Source organism: Camelus bactrianus, chromosome 23 (genome assembly GCF_048773025.1).
Source record: "Camelus bactrianus isolate YW-2024 breed Bactrian camel chromosome 23, ASM4877302v1, whole genome shotgun sequence".
NCBI classification, from domain to species: domain Eukaryota; kingdom Metazoa; phylum Chordata; class Mammalia; order Artiodactyla; family Camelidae; genus Camelus; species Camelus bactrianus.
In genome coordinates, this window is record NC_133561.1 from 26,453,978 (window position 1) to 26,476,651 (window position 22,674).

The 22,674-nt window shown below is 42.8% G+C and overlaps 1 protein-coding gene across 5 annotated transcripts in view; it reads right to left on the reverse strand.

Moving 5' to 3' along the window:
• Nucleotides 1-2,556: 2,556 nt before the first annotated feature.
• The window catches only part of TRAF5 (TNF receptor associated factor 5), a 38,537-nt gene continuing 18,419 nt past the window's right edge, over nt 2,557-22,674 (reverse strand). For 2 of the 5 annotated variants that reach the window (XM_074351857.1, XM_074351856.1), the window contains exons 2-11: nt 18,267-18,485; nt 17,276-17,333; nt 15,925-16,026; nt 13,407-13,571; nt 12,692-12,769; nt 12,295-12,369; nt 9,711-9,803; nt 7,387-7,527; nt 5,819-5,987; nt 2,557-5,157 (exon numbers count right to left, since the gene is read on the reverse strand). In XM_074351857.1, coding sequence (XP_074207958.1) covers nt 4,580-5,157; nt 5,819-5,987; nt 7,387-7,527; nt 9,711-9,803; nt 12,295-12,369; nt 12,692-12,769; nt 13,407-13,571; nt 15,925-16,026; nt 17,276-17,333; nt 18,267-18,484 — 1,677 coding nt within the window. In that variant the 5' untranslated portion in view covers nt 18,485 and the 3' untranslated portion in view covers nt 2,557-4,579. Of the gene's footprint in view, nt 5,158-5,818; nt 5,988-7,386; nt 7,528-9,710; nt 9,804-12,294; nt 12,370-12,691; nt 12,770-13,406; nt 13,572-15,924; nt 16,027-17,275; nt 17,334-18,266; nt 18,486-21,418; nt 21,437-22,055; nt 22,160-22,674 lie in introns of those variants that run through there. The other 3 variants (XM_074351858.1, XM_074351859.1, XM_074351860.1) reach the window with 3 other exon arrangements.

A 22,674-nucleotide genomic window follows, 5' to 3' on the forward strand; every position in this document is an offset into this window, starting at 1 on the left:
TGAATACTATGCTGGCTGTAGGTTTGTCATATATAATAGCTTTTATTATGTTGAGATATGTTCCCTCTATACCCACTTTGGTGAGCGTTTTTATCATAAATGGGTGTTGAATTTTATCAAAAGCTTTCTCTGCATCTATTGAGAAGATCATGTAGTTTTTGTCCTTTCTCTTGTTGATGTGATGTATTACATTGATTGATTTGCATATGTTGAACCACCCTTGTGTCCCTGGGATGAACCCCACTTAGTCATGATGTATAATCTTTTTTATGTGCTGTTGGATTCTATTTGCTAATATTTTGATAAGGATTTTTGCATCTATGTTCACCAGTGATATTGGTCAGTAATTCTCTTTTTTGGTGGTGTCTTTGCCTGATTTTGATACCAGGGTGATGGTGGCTTCACAGAATGAGTTTGGGAGTATTCCCTCCTTTTCAATCTCCTGGAAGAGTTTGAGAAGGACTGGTATGAGTTCTTCTTTGTATGTTTGGTAGACTGGTGAAGCTGTCCAGTCCTGGACTTTTATTTGTAGGGAGGTTTTTCATTGCTAATTCAATATCATTTCTAGTGATTGGTTTGTTCAAGTGGTCAGTTTCTTCTTGGTTCAGTCTTGGTGGACTGTATGTTTCCAGAAACTTGTCCATCTCCTCTAGGTTATCCATTTTGGTTCCATATAGTTTTTTGTAATATTCTCATATGATAGTCTGTATTTCTATGTTATTTGTTGTAATTTCTCCATTTTCCTTTCTTATTTTGCTTATTTGTGCTCTTTTTTCTTCTTTGTGAGTTTGGCCAGAGGTTTGTTGATTTTATTTACTCTTTCAAAAAGCCAGCTTTTGGTTTGATTGATTTTTTTCTATTTTTTTAATCTCTATTTTATTTATTTCCTCCCTAATCTTTATTATTTCCTTCCTTCTGCTGACTTTTGGGTTTTTTGGCTCTTCTTTTTCTATTCTTTTAGCTGGTGGGTTAGATTGTTTATTTGAGATTGTTCTTTCTTGAGGAAGGCCTGTATCGCTATAAACTTCCCTCTTGCACTGCCTTTGCTGCGTCCCGTAAGTTTTGTGTAGTTGTATTTTCATTTTCATTTGTCTCAAGGTATTTTTTAATTTCAACTTTGATTTCATCATTGACCCACTGGTTTTTTAACAGCATGTTGTTTAATCTCGTCTGTAAAAATAGATAAAACAGCATATGCCGCATAAGATTGCTGTGAGGATTAGTGTGTTAATGTATATTTAGTGTGCAAAATCCTTAGGACAGTGCCTAGCCCATAGCACAAAGATCTCTCTAATCACCGGTTTTTTTTCATCTATGAAATAGGCATAATAATAATACCTGCCTAGCAGATTTGTTACAAAGATTCAATGCATAAGTGTTTATATACAGTTCAGTTCAATACAATGAGCACCTTCTGTGCACTCGAATTAGACATAGTTCTTGGCTTCAAGGAGCTTATGATCTAGTAAGGGCACAGACATGTAAACACAACCGCCGTATGATGTAACCTTAATACTCTTCCCATGTCCTCTCTTGTCCGCTTCTTATCAATGCTCTACACAAAGCAGTTTTCTTTAGAACACATTAATCAGATCATGCATTCCCTTGCCAAAATCAGGTCAACTTTCATTTCACATTACATAAACCACAAACCCCTTGCTCTAACCTCAGCACTAGATTCTGGACCCTGCCTCCTTTTATAACCTCATCAAGTGACACTCTCCCCTCTTCTATTGGACTCCCACCACACTGCAATCTTCTCAGTTCCTTAAACCAACTTTTTTATTCCTCAGTGCCCTCTGCCCAGAATTCTCATCCCACCTGCTCGTCCCACAGTTCACTCGTCTTTCAGGTCTCAGCTTGATTCAGTCCTGTTTAGTTACAAACGCCACAATCTGCCCTGGCTGAGAAAGGGGCTTTTGGCCCTGCTAACATTCTGTCCTCTTCCCACCTCCCTTGGTACTTCTCTTACCTCTGACCTCTTCCAAATGCTTTGCAGTCTCCTCTTCTTCCTCCACTGAAATGTGGTGTTCCCAGGGGATTTCACCACCTAGATCCCCTCCTGTGCATCCATCAAAACTTCATCTCCAGCCCAGAATTCTTGTGTAAGATTGAGACTCATGTCTGCAGCCACTCTCAAGAGAAGAGAGGTAGCCACAGTGTGGACTGATTGTCCAAGGGACCTCAGAGAGGGTTCGTGGCTCTCTGTCCCATTTGTGTGCATTTAGGACTGGCAGTGGGAATTCACCTTGTGACTATTTCTTGTTTCTCTGAAAACCTGAAATTTGGAGAGCAGGGGTCAGAATTCAGATGTTAATGTGCATTAATATGTACCCCACCTCACCACCATATTTCAATCCTGCACAGACCTTTCTCGAGATTGTTAACTCCCCTTTTATGTCTAGTGTATTGTTTTCTTTTCATCAGGAACTGAAATCAGACCAAAATGGAAGTAAAAATTGAAATCTTACTGATACAGAATAAAAATAACTGTTCAGATAATAAGAGGAAAAATAGTTTACATGTATCCACTTCCTTAAAACAAAAATCACAACTCTTATTTTATGAGAAAGAGGTGCTTTTTATTTGAGAATACCTCGTTCCGTGATCACTGTTTCAGTGATGAAGAGACTCTAAAGTCACAAACCATGCCTTGACTTAAACTTTTTATGTAGAAAAGTTGGTTAAAACACAGATCTCATATTTTGATAAATTCACCTTAAAAATGTTTTTCTCATCAACGACTTAAAACGGGTTACAACATGTGATCTCCCATTGCTTAGGAGCACAAGGATGACTTGGGGCTTGATTAGAGACGCTGAAAACAAGCACACACAGAACCACCTGCGTCCGGCTGTGTGGTCTGAACTTCCTGAGTTTGTCTGCGGGGAGGTGCTGACCGTCAGCTGTACCAGAGTTCACCCAGTGTACGTCTTTAGCATATTTCTACTGGGAACTTAGTTCTTTGAATTTAACCCTTTGGGGTGATTTCTGCAGTATGAGTCCTTAGCATCTTGAATTTCATACAAGAGATTTTTAAAGTTCCAATTATTCCAGAAGCCACGGGTATAAATCATGCTGCTTCTCCTTGGTTAACTGGTCATGAGTTGGTAAGGTGCGTGGTCATCACTTGAGTGAACGGCACGAAGTGGCCCTCAGCCCACAGCACTCGTCCTTACAGGCTCAAAGGAACCAGCTGCGTGGGGGGAGTGGGGGCTCAGTGCCATAACGAGTTAGAGCTCAGGAAAACTGGGTAGTTTCTCGTTAAGTCAGAAGGCTTATCAAGAGTCAGAAGGACTAGTCTCAGCTTGTATTTACCCTCTCAGACCCATACAGGTAAGTGCAGAAGAACATGATCCTTTCTGCTCTTCACAAAGTACTCAGGACTTCGACAAGAAATGTCACAAGTTTATATAAGTGCCTGTTTTCACACCAGTTTATGAATTCAAGATTTCTCCCCCAAAGAACCAGGAAATACTGTTTTTAGCCATCAGTTTTGGATGGGAATACTCCTAACACCCATAGGAAATTGTAAGAGCATTCTCCCCAGGTCTTAGATTCCTCTTATCCATTTATGATATATTTTTTCCATCACATACTAATTCTGCCCATCCTCACATTAATTTATTATTACCACAATACTTTTAAACTATTTGTATACACGTACATATATTATTTATTAAGTTGAATCTTATGAAACTGCTAATATTTTGTTTGAAAACAATTTTTTTTGCATGGTTGAACCTAATAAAATCTGAACTTTAGCTGAATGGCTCCTTCTCTCATATATATATACACACACACACACACACACATACATACACTGCAGTACATATATATATAAAATGCAGTATATATATATATATATATATATATAATGTGCTATATATATATACATATATAGCAGTACTTTCTGCTTACTTCAGCAGGGGAATGAAAATGCTTACTCTATTCACCAGTTCTTATGCAGCCTTGCAAATTTGTTCTTGCTGACTACTGGTAAATTTCATGAAAATATTAGAGGTATAGTGATTTCCACAAATACAGTATTTAACCAGAAAAAGTCTGGTCCAGACTGGGCATACTGACCTTTGAAGTACACAGCCCATCATTTGAAGTACACTACCAACTAACTGGAACAGCCTACCCTAAAAGATGGTTTTTGCAAGCTTAAGGTCAGGTCTAGAATTAGCAGGCATAAACAATAAAATACCAAACCACTTCAATTGGAAATTCTACCTCTGTGTCCTCAATAACTCTTAATATTATAGAGGGCCTGCACTGAGACCCCATGCTAAGCACCAGTAAAAGAGATATGCCCCAGACCTTACATTCAAGAAAGTTAACATCTTTCAAATGATATAAAAAATATAAATAACGAGGAGATATTCTAAGTGTTGTAAGTTTCAAACTGAGACAGAGTGAAATGTAAAAAGACAGCACTTGAGAAATCTTAAACTGACTTCAACCATTAAGGGCAAAAAGCCAAACACAAGTGTGTACTGAGTCTAGATTCAGTCACTACATTAACCAAAGCTTCTGGATCCAGGAAGTCTTTTTATCACCCCAGAAGGAGTGACTAGAGGTCCTCCAGGTCAGTTAAATCCACAGCCACTTTCAAGAACAGGGTGTCATCTTTAATGTAGGTGTTCTTGGCATTCTCCAAAGTGGAATGAGCCACGAAGCGGGGACAGCCAGAGGCAATGTTCATCTCTCCGTCGGGTCTTTTAAAGCTGCTGCTATTGGGGTCAGCTTTGAAGGTCTCCACAATGTGGTTCTTTTTGCCACTCTGGTCCAAAAGCATCAGGGTCACCCTCTGCCTGAATGGCCACTGCAACAGTGAGTCAAACTCGCCCCGCATCACCACAAAGTACAGCGACAGGTGCGTCCCCTTCCCGGACCCATCCCCATTCAGGTATGCTCTAGCACAGAGCCGGTAGCCACAGCGGCTGGTGTAGAAGGGCTGGCTGAAGATGGATACCATGTGTCCGTCGAGCGCCTCCCTCTTCTTCAGCTTGTAGTCTGTCACCTTCCAGATGAGCTTTCCATTATAGCAGGCACTTTCTAGCAGTTTAAATCGCTCTTCGTTTTTATTCAGCTGTGCTTTATGGATATTAATGTGGGCGTCATGCTTGTTAGTCTCTCCTTCCAAAACAACTGCAAAGAAAAACAAGGTTCTAAAGGCCTTAAAGTTGTCTTTAGGATTTACCCAAAGTGGAATTTTGTTATCTGAATAGAACCAATAAAATTCTGACATTCTGAAGATGAACTGAATTCAGTGTTCACCAATGGACCATTCATATTAATAATATCAACTCGGTGAATCCCGTGCCGTGGCAAGGGTGGCACCAAGAAAACCCAGATGCAGCCTCTTGAACAAAAGCTCTCCAGAGTCTCCAGAAGGCACACTCAGCCTTCAGCCAGCGGGTGTTTGCATGATGAGCCCCACCGCTCTTTAACTGGAATGCTTTTAAACAGCCAAACCCTTCTCTATTCTTCTATAATTAAAACAATGTTCCCACCACATCTTTCCCCTAGCCTTCTCACTATTGTCTACTCCTTAAAAACCATCACTCCCTGTTCTTGGAATTTCCTGGCCCATTTCCACCCATTGCCTGTTCCGGCTCCCGCTCATGGCCCTTCGTCATTTTTGCCTGGGTGGCCAGAATCCCATGCTGTTCTGTTTCACAAATACCAGATTCAGCCGTTGTTGATCCTGGACAGCTGTGACTCTCCATCAACCAGGTGTTTGCTTGTTTCATGAACACATGCAGAAGTAATGAATCACCAAAAGAGAAGTAGAAAACAGTATACATACCTAATCTCTGATCATTGGTTTCCAGCAGGGTGATTTTCTGCTTCATTGTATCAATCGCTTCCACCAAAGGCCTCAGATCAAATTTACTTTGTTGCTGGTTAGCCATTTGCAATAATTGACGCACCTGAACTTCTAGCCAAGCCGACTTGTCAAGGTGACTGGCAAGAACCTTTCAGGACAAGATGGATCAAGTCAAACAAACTTGAGTTAATATCTTAGTAAATCGTTGAGATTACGTTTTTCAGCTCAAACGTTTCACCTTTAATTAATCAATGAATGAAATGAAAAAGGCACAGTCCAGAAGAGAAAATGCAGAGAGGATTTCAGAGAGATGAATCACTTAATCCCTTCCTCCTCCGCCGCCGTATCTCAGCTCCTGTTTCTTTGAACTGCTCTTCATCTGACTTTTACTCCTCCCCCAGTTTCTCCCTACTTGGTTCTCCAACCTGTCTTTATATTTCTGTCCTCTCCTTGTCTTTCCTCTTATTGCTTCCTTTTCTTCTTCGATGCTACTCTTCCAATCCACTCCTGCTCTTCTGGAAGGCAGGGAATGCTCTGGAAGGAGGCCCACCTGTTCTGGCCTGAGGTCTCCAGGTGGTACAGAAGTGCCCTGAGGTAAGGCCTGCACATTTGGTTGCTCTCTTTAGGTGGAAGGGATTAAATAAAACTACAGCTGTTTTCTCCTCCACCCTTTCCCTCAGTGCCTTCACTCTTGACTGGTTTTTGTGTTAGAAAAAAGGTCAGAATTGAGATATAACATATGATGGTTTTACACACACACACACACATACATACAAACACAGGATGCTGGCAATGTGTGAATATATGGCCTACATTTTATGGAATAATCCAGATTTCAAAAATCTTGCCCATGCTACATCTTGAAATCTTTCCACTATACATTTTTTAATCACTATGAAGACATTATTCATTAGGAAATTTGTTTATGGTTATTTAACATTCATGATTTACAAAGTCATTTTTGCTATATTTTAGTGATGTTTAAAGCATTGTCTTCCCAAGGGAATGAACAGTTTCACTTTGTTGACTACAAAATGCAGAACGACAGATGCTCTCAGTGAATTTGAATTCAAGTGACTAATATTGGCCCAACATTAATTAAAATCCTAATCACCATAAATGATATAAAAGTATTGTACCAACGTTTCACGTACTGATTTGCTAAGTGTACTGGGGTTATGTGAAAGAAGATCTTTATTCTTAGGAAATACACACTGAAGTATTTAGGGGAAAAGGGCCATAATATAGGCAGCTTATTCTCAAAGGGTTCAGAAAGAACACCCACACAGAGAGGGAGAGAGTGAGGGAGAGACGAACAGGGACAGAGAAGGCAGAGGAATAAGAACAAGGAGGAGGAGGGGGATGAATGGAGCAAATGGGACAAAATACTGACAGTGGGCAAATCCGGCTGGAGAATATACAGGTGTCCTTTGCACCACCTTATTCTTGCATGTTTGAAATTATTTCCATTGCAAAAGTCAAAAGAAAACCCCTCACAGCCAGTTGAAGGCTAAATCTTGGCTCTGACTAGAAAGGCCAGCTCTCACCTGGATATTTGAGAGGAAGCTTCCATTTTTGCCAAACAACTGTGCAAACTGCTTGAATTCCTTTTCGAATTTCTTTACAGTTTCTGCTAGCTGCTGGATTTTACTTTCTTTTTGTTCTAGGCTCTTATATAAGTCAGAAATCTAATAACAGGAATATGAATGAGGTCATTTAAAGGCATGCATACAAGTTAAAATAATTTAAATATAGTTCTAGGAAAATATTGCAAGTAAAAAAAATTATTTCTATGAAAAATATACACATATATTTATAGAAAATACTTACATGTAGGTTACTATATAATCCTAAGAAAATGTTTGCAGGTGCTTCAAAAAAATCCACAGATTTGTCATCAACCTTTTCTATATGTGACCCACTTTAAAAGTTCATCTAATGATAGTGGCATCACTTGACTAAATTTACTGAACTAGTTCTCTTCTTTCATTCAGTTTACACCTATTAAACAACATCTCATGTGGTATGTCAATCAGTACTTTGTGGTACTCACCTTCACCATCACCATACCCAGTATCTTGCTTCCACCCCGATACTGAACTGCTCATTATGTGCCAGGCACTGTGCTAAGAGCCTATGTATATAATTTGACCCTTACTAAAACTCCATTTTATGAATAAGGAAAATATGGAAGAGAGAGGGTAAGTAGCTTCTCCAAACTCACATGTGTGGAGCCAGGTCTCGAACTCAGGCATTCCGGCTCCTGAGCCCTCCCACATTAATTTCCAGGCTCTGCTGCTACCCTGTCTAGTTTATTGCAGCATCTTTCTGCCTGGTCCCTCTGTCCTTGTTCTTGCCTCTCCCTCTATCCATCTTCCATACTACCACCAGCTGTCTTATTTTTAAAGCCAAACAATTAACTGGCTTCTATCAGCCCCTTATTACTGGTAAATATTAGTTCAAACTTTGGCCCTTACATTCTTTCTGAAATAGGGCAGAATATGAATAAATCACACAAAAAAATCACTGAATGTATAGTATTTGAAACTCCTTTGCTTATGTGGAAGGCCCCTGCAGCCTGGACCAAACATACCAGTCTCCACTTCCCTGTCTCACACTCGGCGTCTCTCAGCCCCCAAACCCCAGTTCCTTAAACTTCTCTCATGCCTCTCTGCCTTGGCACAAACTTTCCACTTCTGCAATGTCCTGTTTCCACATTTTCACTGAGAATCCTTCTCTTCCTTCGAGATGCAGCTCAGATGTGCTACCTTAAAAAGCCTTCCCCAACTCCCACAGAGCAAAATGCTAAGGCCTCTGTACTTCGACACAGGGCACCCTCCTCACGTGTCCATGACTCACAGCATCTTATCTGTTTACATTTTTGTGAGCTCTTCAAGGAGAGATGCTGTCTTTCTCCACTCAGTATCCCTTGCAAGTAGCCTTGAACCTGACATATGGATGGTATGGTTGAATCAGTGGATGAATGAATGAAGCAAATGTTGCAGCAAGAATATGAAAGTGGTTTCCTGGCAGCATGCCTTCTACCAGTTACAACTGAATCAGTCTTTCAAATTTTCTCCACAATCTGTCCCTGGAACTCACATACCTACTCTAATATGAAATCAGACACCATAAAATAATCTGCAGTAGTAAAATTCAGCTCCCTCTCTACAGATGTGGGCTTGAAAAGTCTGATCCTCTGAGATGTCCTAACAAAATAATGAACTTTTAGAATAATTACTCAGTAGAATCAGTATTTATTGAGGTCCACTATGAATACTCCAGGGACTACGGCTGGCATTTGCACACATAATTTCACTTGATCATCACAACTCAGTAAAATAATTAATGTATGTATGTATTTATTAGGTTAGAAAGTGAACAAGTTAAGACTCATTACAAAATATATAAAACCCATAGTAGCTAGCACAGAGTCAAATGTTGTTTCATGATAATTACTGATTTCATTGAAAAATGCCAAACACCTACTTGGTACCTACTAGGTGCCAGGTAATAACCAAAAGGTGTGTGGATAGGCTGCAGAGAGGCTGGCTGATGTATCACGGGGAGCACTGGACTGAGAATCAGGGGACATGGGTTTGAGATTAAATTCTGCCACTTACAAGTTATAAACATATCACAATTTCTTTGAGCTTAGTTACTTCATCTGTTGGTTGAGGTGATTGGACCCAAAGATCTCAAAGGCACTTTCCAGTTCTAATGCTCTATAATCCTATGAGTCTGGCCACTGGTAGAAAAACATCTTCCTCCAGTTGACATACTGAAGCAGAGGAGAATGTAAAAATACCAACAAGGACAAATCCCAGCGATTCTGTTGCCTCTCTTTATACTTGGGCCCTGGAATATTTACCTGTTCTTCTAATTGGAAGTTCTTTTCTAAAACCAGAAGCATGTGGTCCCGTAAGGCTGACTGTTCATGCTCCTGCAGGCTCCCCCGTTTATCCTTTAATACGAAGAGAAAAATAAGTCAGGTTGTTGAAAGGCTCTAAAAATGGGGAGGGGGCTGGGATATTCTGCTAAAGCAGAACTTTGCTTACTTGTCTCAAGATGGGTTGCAGGGAGAACGACCCTCCTGTGTCCCTTTCCCAGCTCTAGGATTCTACAGTACCCCTGAGACACTGACAGAGTCAGGCCACTATCGAAATTCTCAGCGCTGATCTCCTTCCTTGCCCCGGGAGCATATGACTGTGGGTTAAGGGTAGTTATTATCATTTCTCAGTGATTCCCATATAAAACCCATCTCCTTGGTGAGTTATCTCCAGGTCAGGTATTTTTTTTTTTACATTTTTTATTGAGTTATAATCGTATCACAGTGTTGTGTCAAATTCCAGTGTAGAGCACAATTTTTCAGTTATACATGAACATATATGTATTTATTGTCACATTTTTTTCTCTGTGAGCTATCATAAGATCTTGTATATATGTCCTTGTGCTATACAGTATAATCTTGTTTATCTATTCTACATTTTGAAATCCCAGTCTGACTGGAGTCCAGGTCAGTTTTAAGCATCCATTAGTTCTCTCTCCTATGAAGCCCACTCCTCTACTGCCTTTAATCACTGTCCTGCTATCAGGGGCAGACGGTATGCAACCTAATTGTAATTTCAGTCCGTGCCAATTTGTTACCCACAAAATCAAATTATATGTTTGCAAGAAGAAATTACTTCTTCCCTGATCATTAAAATATTTCATTACAGACTGCGTATATCACTAGCCCAAGCAACGTTATGGGTGGTCCACAGACTCCAAGCAAACATTTATCATCAGTAGCCCTTCAGTTTAGTGTTGGCCCCTCTTCCAGAGAACAACACCCCCAGCCATCCCTAGCTCTGGTCCTAAGGTAAGTCCTAGAATACAACCCAACTGGGAGTCTGGGCCTACCTGTCAAGAAGATTCCTTTCCAAGCTGGAAAGCAATTCTGAATTTCATGCATGAAAAAGGAAAACCCTATCCTTTTTGTAGCCAAGACAATCAGTGGTTTGATATATGACAAATTTATGGACTCTTCACTGACATTTTTAAAAGGTTTCTTATAATACACCTTTTTTCAAAGAGTTTTTTAAAATAAGAGAAATACATGCTTAGGTCAAACAATACAAAATGATATAAAATGAAAAGTAAAAAAAGCTCCCTTCTCTCCATTCCCACACCCAATTCCCTAGTCTCACTCACCAGAGTCAGTGAAGATATATACACATTTTTAACATAGTGAGATCACACTGTATTTAATTTTAAAAATATATACACCCCATTATTTTTTATCAGGTGCATAGTATTCCAAAATATGAACACATAATGATATACTCAGTACTTTAGTGATGGACTTGGGTTGTTTTTCATTTTTTTGTGGTTTTTGCTTTTTGTTTGTTTGCTATATGCAGTAGTCCCCACTTATCCACAGTTTCACTTTCTGTGGTTTCAGTTACCTGTGGTCAATCATAGTCTGAAAATATTAAATAGGAAATTTCAGAAATGAACAATTTCATAAGTCCCAAATCCGTCTGAATACTGTGATGAAATCTTGTGCCGTCCCGCTCTGTCCTGCTCTGTCCGGTGGTCCAGTGACCTCCCCCACTCCCTCAGGGCCCTGGCACCCACACTTTCTCGGATGTCATCCTGTTGTCTAGGTATCCAGGCCATAGACCATCCCCACCCAGTAGTCACTTAGCCATCTATGTGACCAGATAAACTGTTGTGGTATTTCAGTGCTTGTGTTCAAGCAACCCTTATTTTATTCAATAATGGCCCTAAACGATGCTGGCAAGTCAGATGCTCTCTTACTGTGCCTAATTTGTAAACTGAACTTTCTCATAAGTATGTATGAATAGAAAAAAACATAGTATATAGAGTGTGGTACCAGCCAGGGTTTCAGGCATCCACGGGGGGGGGTCTTCAAATGTAACCCCCATGGACAAGAAGGGACTACTGTAAATATTTTTGTGTGCGTGTGTGCTTGTATATGTGTGGAATCACCACACACTTATGAAAGGATATCTGTGAAATAAATTCCTAGCAGTAGAATTACAAGGGAAAAGTGCGGGGTCACATTTTACTTTCATAGACATAGTCAAACCTCAAAAAAGTTGGTATTAGGTATTATAAATTAACTATCTATCTATCTATCCATCTAAGATTAAATTCTTCCACTTACAAGTTACAAACATATCACAATTTCTTTGAGCTTAGTTACTTCATCTGTTGGTTGAGGTAACTGGACACATATCTATCTAGATATGTGTATAGATAGATGTGTGTGTGCGTGCGTATTTATAGATTATTTGTTCTGTTTCTCTGGAGAACCCTGACTAATCCAATGCCAGTCTTAAAGTTTCTCAGAAGCAAATGTCCTTCTGCACCACGAATGGAATCAGAGTAAAATAAACTCGACAAATGAATGATACAGTTGAGTGTAGACAGACACAGTTAGTCAATACCTTAACAGAGCAGCCATAGTGCTTAAAAGGACAGTCTTGTTCAGCTTCAGGACACACAGCAAGGTGTTCATCCACCTGCAAAATGGACAGCCTCTGCTATAGAAATTCACCACCAGCTCCGCTGCTACGTGGTGTCACTGCAGCAAGCAGGGAGCCAGGGGTGGCTTGGGGAGAAGGGAGGAAACAGAAGGCAAAAAGCCACACTGAGGCCGAGGGGAGGGAGGGCTAAGGTGAAAACAGAATTCTCAGGGGAAGGGGAAGGGAAAACAGAAACATGGTTATCAAGAGGATCATTTAAGCTTTGGACCCCTGCCTTTGGGATTTTATCAAACACACACTACGATGATTACTAAAACGTTATCTTATATACAATCTACTGAGAGAATTATTTAGTTACCTCAGTTCTCGGAATAATCTGCAAACACTTGTTGGGACAAGAGACCGGGTACTTGGGACACAAGTTTTCCTCATGATTCTGGAACAGAGAGAGTGGGCTGAGACAAAGCCAATCTCGCTTCCAAAGGTTCCCTCTATGGCCGCGCAGTGTGCACACATGTGTTGCTTTGGGGATCTGTGCTATGTGGTTTACCCTCTACAGGAAGGTATGGCCTAGTTCCAAAAAGGATTCTGGATGGCTGCTTTCTTGGTGTAAATGAATTCAGTTCAATTCTACGTTCCTATTGTTTCAAAGAAGGTCAGAGGGCGCGGGACTGACGGGATAGACTGTGGGAGTTCCTGGCATGGCTCCTTTGACGCATGTGAAAGGTACCCCACGCCCTCTTCTTCTGTCTGCATCCTTCCTCTCCAATTAGGTCACAGCATCCTGAGGACAGACAGCGTTTGTCACCCCCCTAGTATCACTGTGGGCACACTCACATTTAGCAGGTGCTCAAACAATATTTTTGCTAATGATAAATGAATAGAGTCCTACCAACAAGAAGGTATTTAGCCTTTTACAGGTCCCTCAGATAAAGTTATTCTTTAGGTCTATTTCTGTACAAAAATAAATCCAGAAAAGTGCTTCTGGCATCCCATCTGATTCACTGTGACCACGCAGGCAGAATTCAGTCCCATCAAGAGGAGTTTTGGATTTTTTTCTTCTTTTCTTTTACCTGTAGATTGATGACTACCACATCCTTTTTGCAATAAAGGCATTTTTCCTCTCGAAACTGGCAGTATGCGCTCAAATGCTCTTTCAGACCTTTGCGAAGGACTGGCTCCCGACAGTTCTCATTAGAACACTGCACAGCTTGAAATAAGCACTGCTGAAGGTGGTCCTGGAACAGATCACAACAGGCCAGTGGGGACCCATCGGTCAGGGCAGTGGGGGATGGGGGCAGCCGGCTGCAAGGCCTAGTGAGGGAGGGGGGACACTTGGGGAAGCAGGAGGGAGGACTGCGAGGGCTGGGCAGACATCCTCTGCCTGTGGGGTCCCCGGGGCTGCCCCCCTGCTTCTGCTGAGGACAAGGCACAGAGAGGGCTGCCCAAACTGAGCTGAGGCTATGAAAGCCAGCCTTGTTTGGAGGATAGGGGAAGACGGGTGAGGAAGGAGGAATGCCGAGTTTATCTTAGATGCTCGAATAACCTGCCTGTATCCTCAGGCTAGTCCTTGAATATCTCCCTTGGGCTTGCGTATTAATTTACCAGTTCTTCAACGACATTTCTATATTTCTTTTGGGCACCCTCCATCCCCACCCCCAGCAGCAAGGACTGCACAGCAGGTGGTAAAAGCCTGGAACAGAGAGCAAGAAGAGCCAGCCACATCCTGAGTCAGTCAAGGAAGGGGAAGGACCAAAGGAAGAAAAGGGAAGGAGAGGAAGCTGTTCCGAAGCAGAAAAGGAGGTGGAGGAACACAGGACCACAGGCCCAGGAGAAGTGGGGGATGGTCAGCCTTGTAAAGTCGGGAAATATTCTTAACTAGAATATCAGAGAATGATGACAAGGACAGTGTTCAGTCCAGTGTTCTTCATGTTACAGATTTTTAAAAAGCAGGCATGTCTTAACAAAATCTTTGGATAACACTGCGGGTTATTGTGATGCTGACAAGTCATCAAAATCCTACTGAGCATATCCTTCTGCAAGATCCTTTAAAATGAGGTTGGCAAGCTACCACCCTTGGGCTGAATCTGGCCTGATACTTGCTTCTGTGAGTAAAGATTTATTGAGAAGAGCTCGGCTATTTCTGTTTGTTCACATACTAGCTACAGCTGCTTTCGGCCACTTTTCCCCTGAAATGGCAGAGCTGAGCAGCTGCAGCAGACGTGGGAGGGCCAGCGAAGCCTCAAATATTTACTATCTGGCTCCTGGCAGAAACAGTTTGCTGACCCCCTTCTCTGAAGGAAAAAAAAAGAGCACAGTTTTCCCATAGGAGGTAAATACGTATAGCTATTCTCCTTGGAGTCTAGTAATAAGAGACACATAGTGACAACTGAAATCTACATCTTCTCCAAAATTCATGGATGCTACCCCTCAGCACTCACCAAAACTGTCAGCATTCATTAAGACTCTGCTACCTCTGAGATCTCTCGCCTTACCATGCAAAGTGGCAGAGAACAGGGAATGAGAGGAAATACAAAAGAAACGGGTGAAGAGAAACCAGCCACTGTTCTGTAGAAGCTGATGATCTGGTCACTAAAGCTGGTCCATGATCCATTTGAGCCTCATTTCCTTTTTGGGCTCAGTGACAACAAAGTAGGTGAAGAGGCCCTGCTCTAGGACCTGACTATCAGAACAAGTGGGGAGGGACTGTCTTAGGAAATCACAAAAATGTTCCATGAGCTTCCAAAGAAATCATTCACGAACATTTATGAGCTTGGTGCCTGGGGGGTTGGAGGCAGGATGGGGAAAAGGCTAAATCACCTGAAATACATTCCAAAATGTGTGGGTGGGAGGGGGAAATTGCACAGCCTCCACGCAGTTCCCTGGAAGCTAGAGATGCCGGCCTCGTGTTCATTCGTAGTATGATCGAACCTGACAGGGGCCTGCTACGGAAAAGCCACACTCCCTGCTTCACAGTAACAAGGTGGGGCAGTTTCATCTGAAAGGAACTCGACTCCCTTCCACCTCCTTTCCACCTCGTTTGTTTGCATCTCGTACCAGTGCTTCACCTCTAAACTACGTCCTGTGTCTGTTCTGGTCTGTGTTACTCGCCTTAGATCACAGCCTCTAAGAAGCCCACAGCGGCTGGGAAACACCCACCCAATACCTGCAAATGCTTCGGGGCCGGGACCCTTACGATCGTGTCATTCTGCAGTCATGCCCTGGCTCCCACCCTAGGGACCCCAGATCCTTCACAGTTTTCCAAAAAATGACATGACCTTGCTTGACTGTTCCTTTTGCCCAGCATGTCCCACATCTCCTCTTATGGATCAATGATCCCTAACCCACAATTTAAGGTCTAGCACACATGGCGTGTCCTGCGTGTGTCCCACACAAAATGCACCTCTTGACTCACACCTTAGCCCTTGGTGGGCCGCACTGTAGCCAAATGTATTGCTAGACAGGAATTCTCTGAGGGTAACCCAATGACATCCCCTTACCATGCTTAGCCCCGTAACTGTCACATAAAGGTGTTCAACACATGCAGTGGAAAAACGGCAAAGGCAAATATTGTTCATGGGTAATACCAACCTGGTATCGTCCCAGAATAATCTTGGCATTACATCCAGGAGCATTTTTGCAAAATACATATAAATTGAGGACTTCCCTTTTGCAGCAATTGTCTTTAAACACCTAAAAGATAAACATAATAGGTCTTACTTAAAAGCTTTAGAGCAAAGTGAATGAAGCTATTATTAAATTGATCTTCAAGTACAATTCAGAAGTCAGATGGAAACTTCCAGTCAGTGGTTGGAATGGAAATAAATATCAGCTACACCACCATAAAGGAAAAGGCTGGCTCAGCTACATCTGACAGGCCACCAAATATACGAGCCAGGTAATTGAATGCCTAGTGTAGGAGGCTGAAGCTAGAAGAATCTCGTGAACTTGACCCCACATGTGCAAAGGTCAGGAGGTGGGGCTGTGGCTGAGGGTGATGCTTTCAGCTTCCTGTCCCAGGGTAAATGTTTGTATTAGTCATCAGGTAGTGTCACCGAAGCCATGCTGACTTGTATTTAAGCACAAGCCAGGGGTTGGCAAACTTTCTCTATAAAGGGTCAGACAGTAAATATTTTCAGCTTTGCCAGCCACGTTGCAGCCACATAGTTCTCTGTTACAACTATTCAACTCTGCCATACACAATACTTAAATAAAACGTGAAATGGGAATTCTGTGAAGACAGACAAATGACGAAGGACATGGAAAAATCCTAACGTCACTAATCATCAGAGAAATGCAAATCAAAACCATGAGATACCTTTTCATACCTCCTAAAAGGGCTATAATCAAAAAGATGGACAACATCAAATTTTGGCAAGGATCTGGAGAAATTAGAACTCTCATACCTTGCTGGTAGGAATGTAAAATGGTGCAGCTGCTTTGGAAAACAGCCGGGCCGTTCCTTAGAATATTAAACATGGAGTTACCACGTGACCCAGTAATTCCACTCCTAGGCACATACCCAAAAGACTTGTACACTTTAAAGGCAAATTTTATGGCATGTGCATTAGATCTCAATAAAGCTACTGTTAGACATAATAATAATAAAAGAAAGATTCTGAGATTAAACAGATGGGAAAGTGAATTCCAGGACATGGGATGTTTCATTTCTGCAAGCAACTCACTGTAACGAGTTAGTATAGAAGAGGGTAATGAGGAACTGGGAGAAGAAACCTGAGGGGGGTGGTCAATAAAGACCCAAATAAGCCTCCCTCACAGGGACAGGAATGAGGTCTGACCTGACCGCACAGCAGAGGAATACAGACTCTGAGGACGGTCCCCCTCCTGCTCTCCTGCTCCAACCTCTCTGTCCAGTTCAACCCAGGACACTGGCCGCTCCATCACCCAGAGAGCTGCTAAACCAAAGCAGTGATTGTCTTACCTCCTGAGGTCTAATAACCTCCTTATCTACAGGGCAGAGTGGGACTGCGTTTAATTCTCTGGAAAGAAAAATAAAAATGAAGCCAGAATTAAAGGTTGACCTCAACAGCCCATCCAAGAGCAGCCCCAGCACTTCAGCCACGCTTGACCCCTTGAAGTTCCCCCTGAGCAGGCCAGGCCCTGTCTTTGCTCATGCTTTTCCCTCCTTCCAGAAGGGCCCTCAGCACCCCAATTTCAGCACCTCCCCAGTCCGCCTGAGAAACTCCCTTCCATCCTCCAAGATGCAAGTCGAAGAGCGAGTCCCCTAGATAGAGTCAAACATCCTCTGCCAACGCTCCCAGGGCAGTCCTACACTTATCACACTGTACCACAACCTGTCCCCTTCACAAGAACGGAAGATTCTGGACGGTCCTGTTTCATATCGGACCTCTAGCTCTTCACCTCCGTACACCAGAGCTTAGTTTAGCAAGGTGCCTGGAACACAGGTGCTCAATGAAGAACCCAGGAATGAATGACAACGTGCTGTAATAACTCCCTTTCCAAGATTGGTGGAGTACAACTTCCCTAGTGCCCCTGGATAAGCCCCCGAAGCCTGCTTCCACGTCTCTCCTGGTCTCCACCCACAAAATGGCATGACCCAGGTTTTACAGCTGCCCAGGAGCAGACAGCATCCATGGCAGCAAGGAGCCTTCTGGATGCGACAGCATCTCCACCTTAAGGCAAGGAAAAGTCAAGGTGCCTACAGCAAAGATCCTCCCTAAGATGCAGGTCCTCCCTTCCCTGCACAGACCATGCACCTGGGTTCAAACAGATGTGGGCTGAGTTTTAAGAAAAGGTGACTATCACTGAGAGAGCGGAAAAGATGAAGATCACTCCTCAGGCTCCCAGGGAAGAGCCCTGGGAAAGCCCCTCCTCACATTCATGGCTCTGTGGCCAACCACAGCGATTCCCGACACCACGGCTGCAGTGGAGCAGCCGTCCTGCCCGTTCACCTCAGGGACAGGATGCAGTGCTGGCAGAAGCGATGCCCACAGCCCGTCTGGTGGGGGTTGTGCAGCACCGAGCGGCAGAAGGCGCATTTGTAGCGCTCTTCTAATTGCTCCACGAACTGGTACTCCGTGTCAGGCTCAAAGTCCAAGGAAATGGAGTTGCCGGAGTTCTGGCGGATGAAACCACAGGGGACGCCTCCTTGCTCCTCTGAATAAGCCATTCTGGGGGATCAGAAGAGAAGGAAAATTAGGTGTACGGACACCGAAACCACTACACCCGTAAGGTGTTTTAATTATCTGTTTCCTAATTAGTGAACGTCACCCACGTGGTCATTCTGTTATGACTCTGTAACAATAACACCCTCCTGCCACTGGAGGGCTGCTGCAGAGGGGAGGTGTCTTTGGGGTGCTCGGATGGGGTGGGGCTGAACCAGTGACTTCGAGCAAGGTTCTATGAGACCTCAGCCCTTCATCAATTAACCTCTTATAGGATGCTAAATTATCCTGTCAGTGTGGCCACATGCTTGGACAAAATATAACCAAGTGTTAACTACATTCTGAGTAAACACTTGCTAGGGATTTTTATCCCACTCAGTGGAGAGAATCAAAACAAATGTTTTGTCAACATTTTTGGGGAGCAAGAACCATGCACACCAATACACTTCTCACAAAATATATAGAAACATCACTGTCACCAAGCCACACCATATCTCACCTGAGCTAAATAAAAGCCCATTAACTGCTTTCCCTTCCAGTCCGTTCTCCATACTATAGCCAGGGTGAAATGTTCAAAATACAAGTATGATGGAAGGTCATCTCCCCTCATCATTCAGTGGCTTCTCAGGGCTCTTAGGGAAAAGTCCATAGTGCTAAGCAGGCTGCAGGGATGCATCCTCGCCCTCCCCACCCAGCAGCACCCTGTACCACCCCTCCCCTTGCCCTCTGCGCTCCAGTTACACAGGCTTTCTTTTAGTTCTTCTAATACATCATGCTGTTTCCTACCACAGGGTCTTTGCACAAACTGTTGCCTCTGTGCCTCCCCTCTCTGTTTCCAGTCCTCTTCATTTAGTTAACTCACATTCATGCTTCAAGTTTCATTTCAAGCTTCATATTTTCAGGTAAATTTTCTCTTCTACCCCTGGTCTAACAGCAGGAGATCTATCTATCAGTCTGTAAAACACTCATGGCTTGCAGGGAGTTGCTGTGGGATAAAGGTAGGCATGGGGGTGGATTTTTGACTACATAATGCTTTTGAATTTTTTGAATGTAAATGTATTACCTGTTCAAAAATAAATATACAAAAACAAAAAACTGTTCATCCACTGCTATATCTGTCATAGAACCAGGTTCCTTTCCTTCATAGCAATACTTGATTTGAGATAGGACACACATTTGTGATTATTTTATTTATATCTAGGCTCTTCAGTGATACACAGATAGCATCGGGTCATGCTCACTGTTGCATTTCCAGCCCTCAGCACTAAGCCAGTATGGAGAACAACTCAGCTTTTTCTTGAATTAATGTTACTAAATGGACTTTTTTCAAAACCCTCAACAGGGCAGCTATAAGTAGTGCTGGCCTCTAAGACAGTGATTCTTAACCTTCTTTGAGCGAGGACTTCCCCCCATCTTTGAAAATTTGATGAAAACTCTAGACCTTTTCCCTATCAAATAGCACACACACTTGACATCTGGACCTTTAAGGACGCCCAGGATCCCCACCAGTAGGTCCCCAGATTAACAACAGCCCTGCCTCCCCTGCAGGCATGCTGCTGCTTCTGGCTCAGGGCCAGGAGTGGTGCCTCCAGTGTCTGGCAAATGGCCAAAGGATGAGAGGCCATCGGGGTGGTCCGTGGGGGTGACATCCTTCCACGTGGCTGTGGTACAGGGAGGCGTGGCCTTCAGGCTTGCTTGCTTTGGCTTGTTTTTGAGATCCCTCATGAGTCTCCTGCAGCTGACTGGGTCAACTGGGCCTGGAGCAGCTGCGTGGCTTGACCATGTAGGTGAAAGATGGGCGGCCACATTCAACTCTCAGCTCTGCCCAGGTCAGCTGCTGGCCTCTCTTACTGCCCGTGTGGTCTGAGTCGGGGGTGTGGCCTGGCTGAATGGAGCAGAGAAAGCAACCGGCTTCTTTCAACAAATAATGCTTTCTCTCTGGAGGGGCCCAGTAGACCAGCAAATTTTTTTTTTCTTTATCCTGGGGTTTGAGACAGAAGCCCCACCTTTTCCTCTCTTGCATGTGTTTCCTGCAGAACTTCAAGGGTGGTGGGTGAGCAGCACAAGATGTGCTTGTTCCCCCTTTAATATGGTTTACTCTTGGGATTCAACACAGTCTTTTTGTTTTTAAAATTTTTATTTGTTGTTTTTTCCTGAAGGTACTAGGGATTGAACCTAGGACCTCATGCACGCTAAGCATGCACTCTGTCACCAAGCTATACTCTCCCCTCAACATAAGTCTTAATTACGAAGATAAAGGGTCACAGCACTTGATTTACACACACAACCTAATAACCAAGACTCGCCTCTCTCTCAGAGAAGTGCAAGAACCCATTCCAAATTGCCCTAATCTGCCCTGTGTTTCCTAGGCCCAAGGGAGGTGGACAGTTCATGTCCGTTGCCACTACAGGGTTGTTTCATGAGACCAGGCTCATGTCTGTGCCTCACAGCATCTAAATTTGGACACTCAGGGATGTACCCTGAAGCAGCAGCATGTTTAACACCCAGAGCAAGGCAGCAGGATGCCCAAAACTCAGTTCGGGTCCCCTCCATTACATTCTATCCTCTTTCCTAACACAGGGATTTAATGCACTCGTCTGTGTCTTCCCATCTTTCTCTGCCTTCTGCTCAATTTTTCTGTGAACTGAAAACTACTTCTAAAAATAACACATTCAAAAAAACCTGAGGAACCCAAAGAGTTTTGTTTATGTGGGTTATAGTTATTAATGTTTATCATATTTGAGATGAAAATTGAGGAATTTTAAAACATTTATTAGTTCACTTTAAGATAATAATGAGCCAATTATATGTTATATTTTTATAAAAAATAATCATTTTCCAAAAGAAAAAAATCAGTGAGAAAGGTGGCTTTTTTTTTTTTTTTTTTTAACATTTTTGCACATCTCTGGGCTTAAGAGAAGTTAGCTGGATTCTCCTACCTACTCCTGCATTCAGTCTGTTGCAGTATCACATGTCACACAGCTTCTGGAAAACATCACAGTGCACTCATGAAAGGAGAGTAAAAATGGAAAATGGTATCTTAGTATTATTATGAAGCTAGATTTGCCCAGGCAGATCCCCTGAAAGGGTCTCAGGGAGCCCCAGGCAGTGGTGTGGTGGTAAGTGTTTAACAATTATGCTCTCCTTGGGGAAAAGCTCCAGTTTGCAAAATTTGCCGATTCTGTGCCTGAACATCCCTGAACGACGTAGAAGCCCATTGGCTGTAGGAAGCCTGTGTCCCGGTATGGAGCCAGTCACTTGGGGAACCGCTGCTTCATCAGGCCGCCAGGTGGGCCTACGTCTTGTCAGCCTTTGTGCCAGCAGGACCCAGCACGTGTGTGACCTTCACAGAGAGCCTCCCTACCCTTGCTGCACAGCCAGCAGAGGACTGGACGCCCCGTCCACACTCTCCTTACCACTGTGTCTTGCCTGGCCCTAGTCAGCAAGCTGAAGTCATCCACCACCCTCGTTCATTCTTCAATCTCTGGTCTTGTCAAATATTTGTTTTTACGTAATCAAGGTCTTATCTCATTAGATTAAAAAAAAAGCACTTATGTTCTGCTATACAATACTGACTTGAGATGTTTCAGGGCGGTGTTCTACAGAAACCAAGCAGAGAGGTCTCCCAGGGCAAGGTCTGCCTCCTTCCTCTGAAGCTTCTTTAGGCCTGTGACTCAGCTCTGAAAATGGAATCAATGCATAGTCTTCACTGACATTAGAGAGTCTTAATAATAGAACTATAAAAGCGAATGTTTCTTTGTCTAACAAATACATTTCTCTAACCAATTCAGCATTTCCAGCTGGTACTCTGTCATTCCCAGGCACTTATTTAGTGGAAATGAGTAACAGCTCCATTATATTAAAATCTTTCCCCTCTGGGAATAATAGCTTCTGTAACAGGAACAACGAAAGCTTTCAGTTCTTATAAATAAGAAAAAAAATCATCAAAATTACCATCAGAGCTTGTATCTCTCCTTACTGCATTAAATAGTGCCTTACTCCTGCCGTTGGTGGAATTACAATGGTCCTCCCACTGAAGAATTATTAACTCAAACCAAAAAACACAACAGAAAATCATATCCCATCTGCTCCTAAGAACGCTCATTGAGTTTTTTTCCTAAAAATGCCACTTTTAAGCCTCACAAATTGATGAATTTTTTCCTCAAGAGTTTTCTAGAAATTCCAAAGAAAAGCT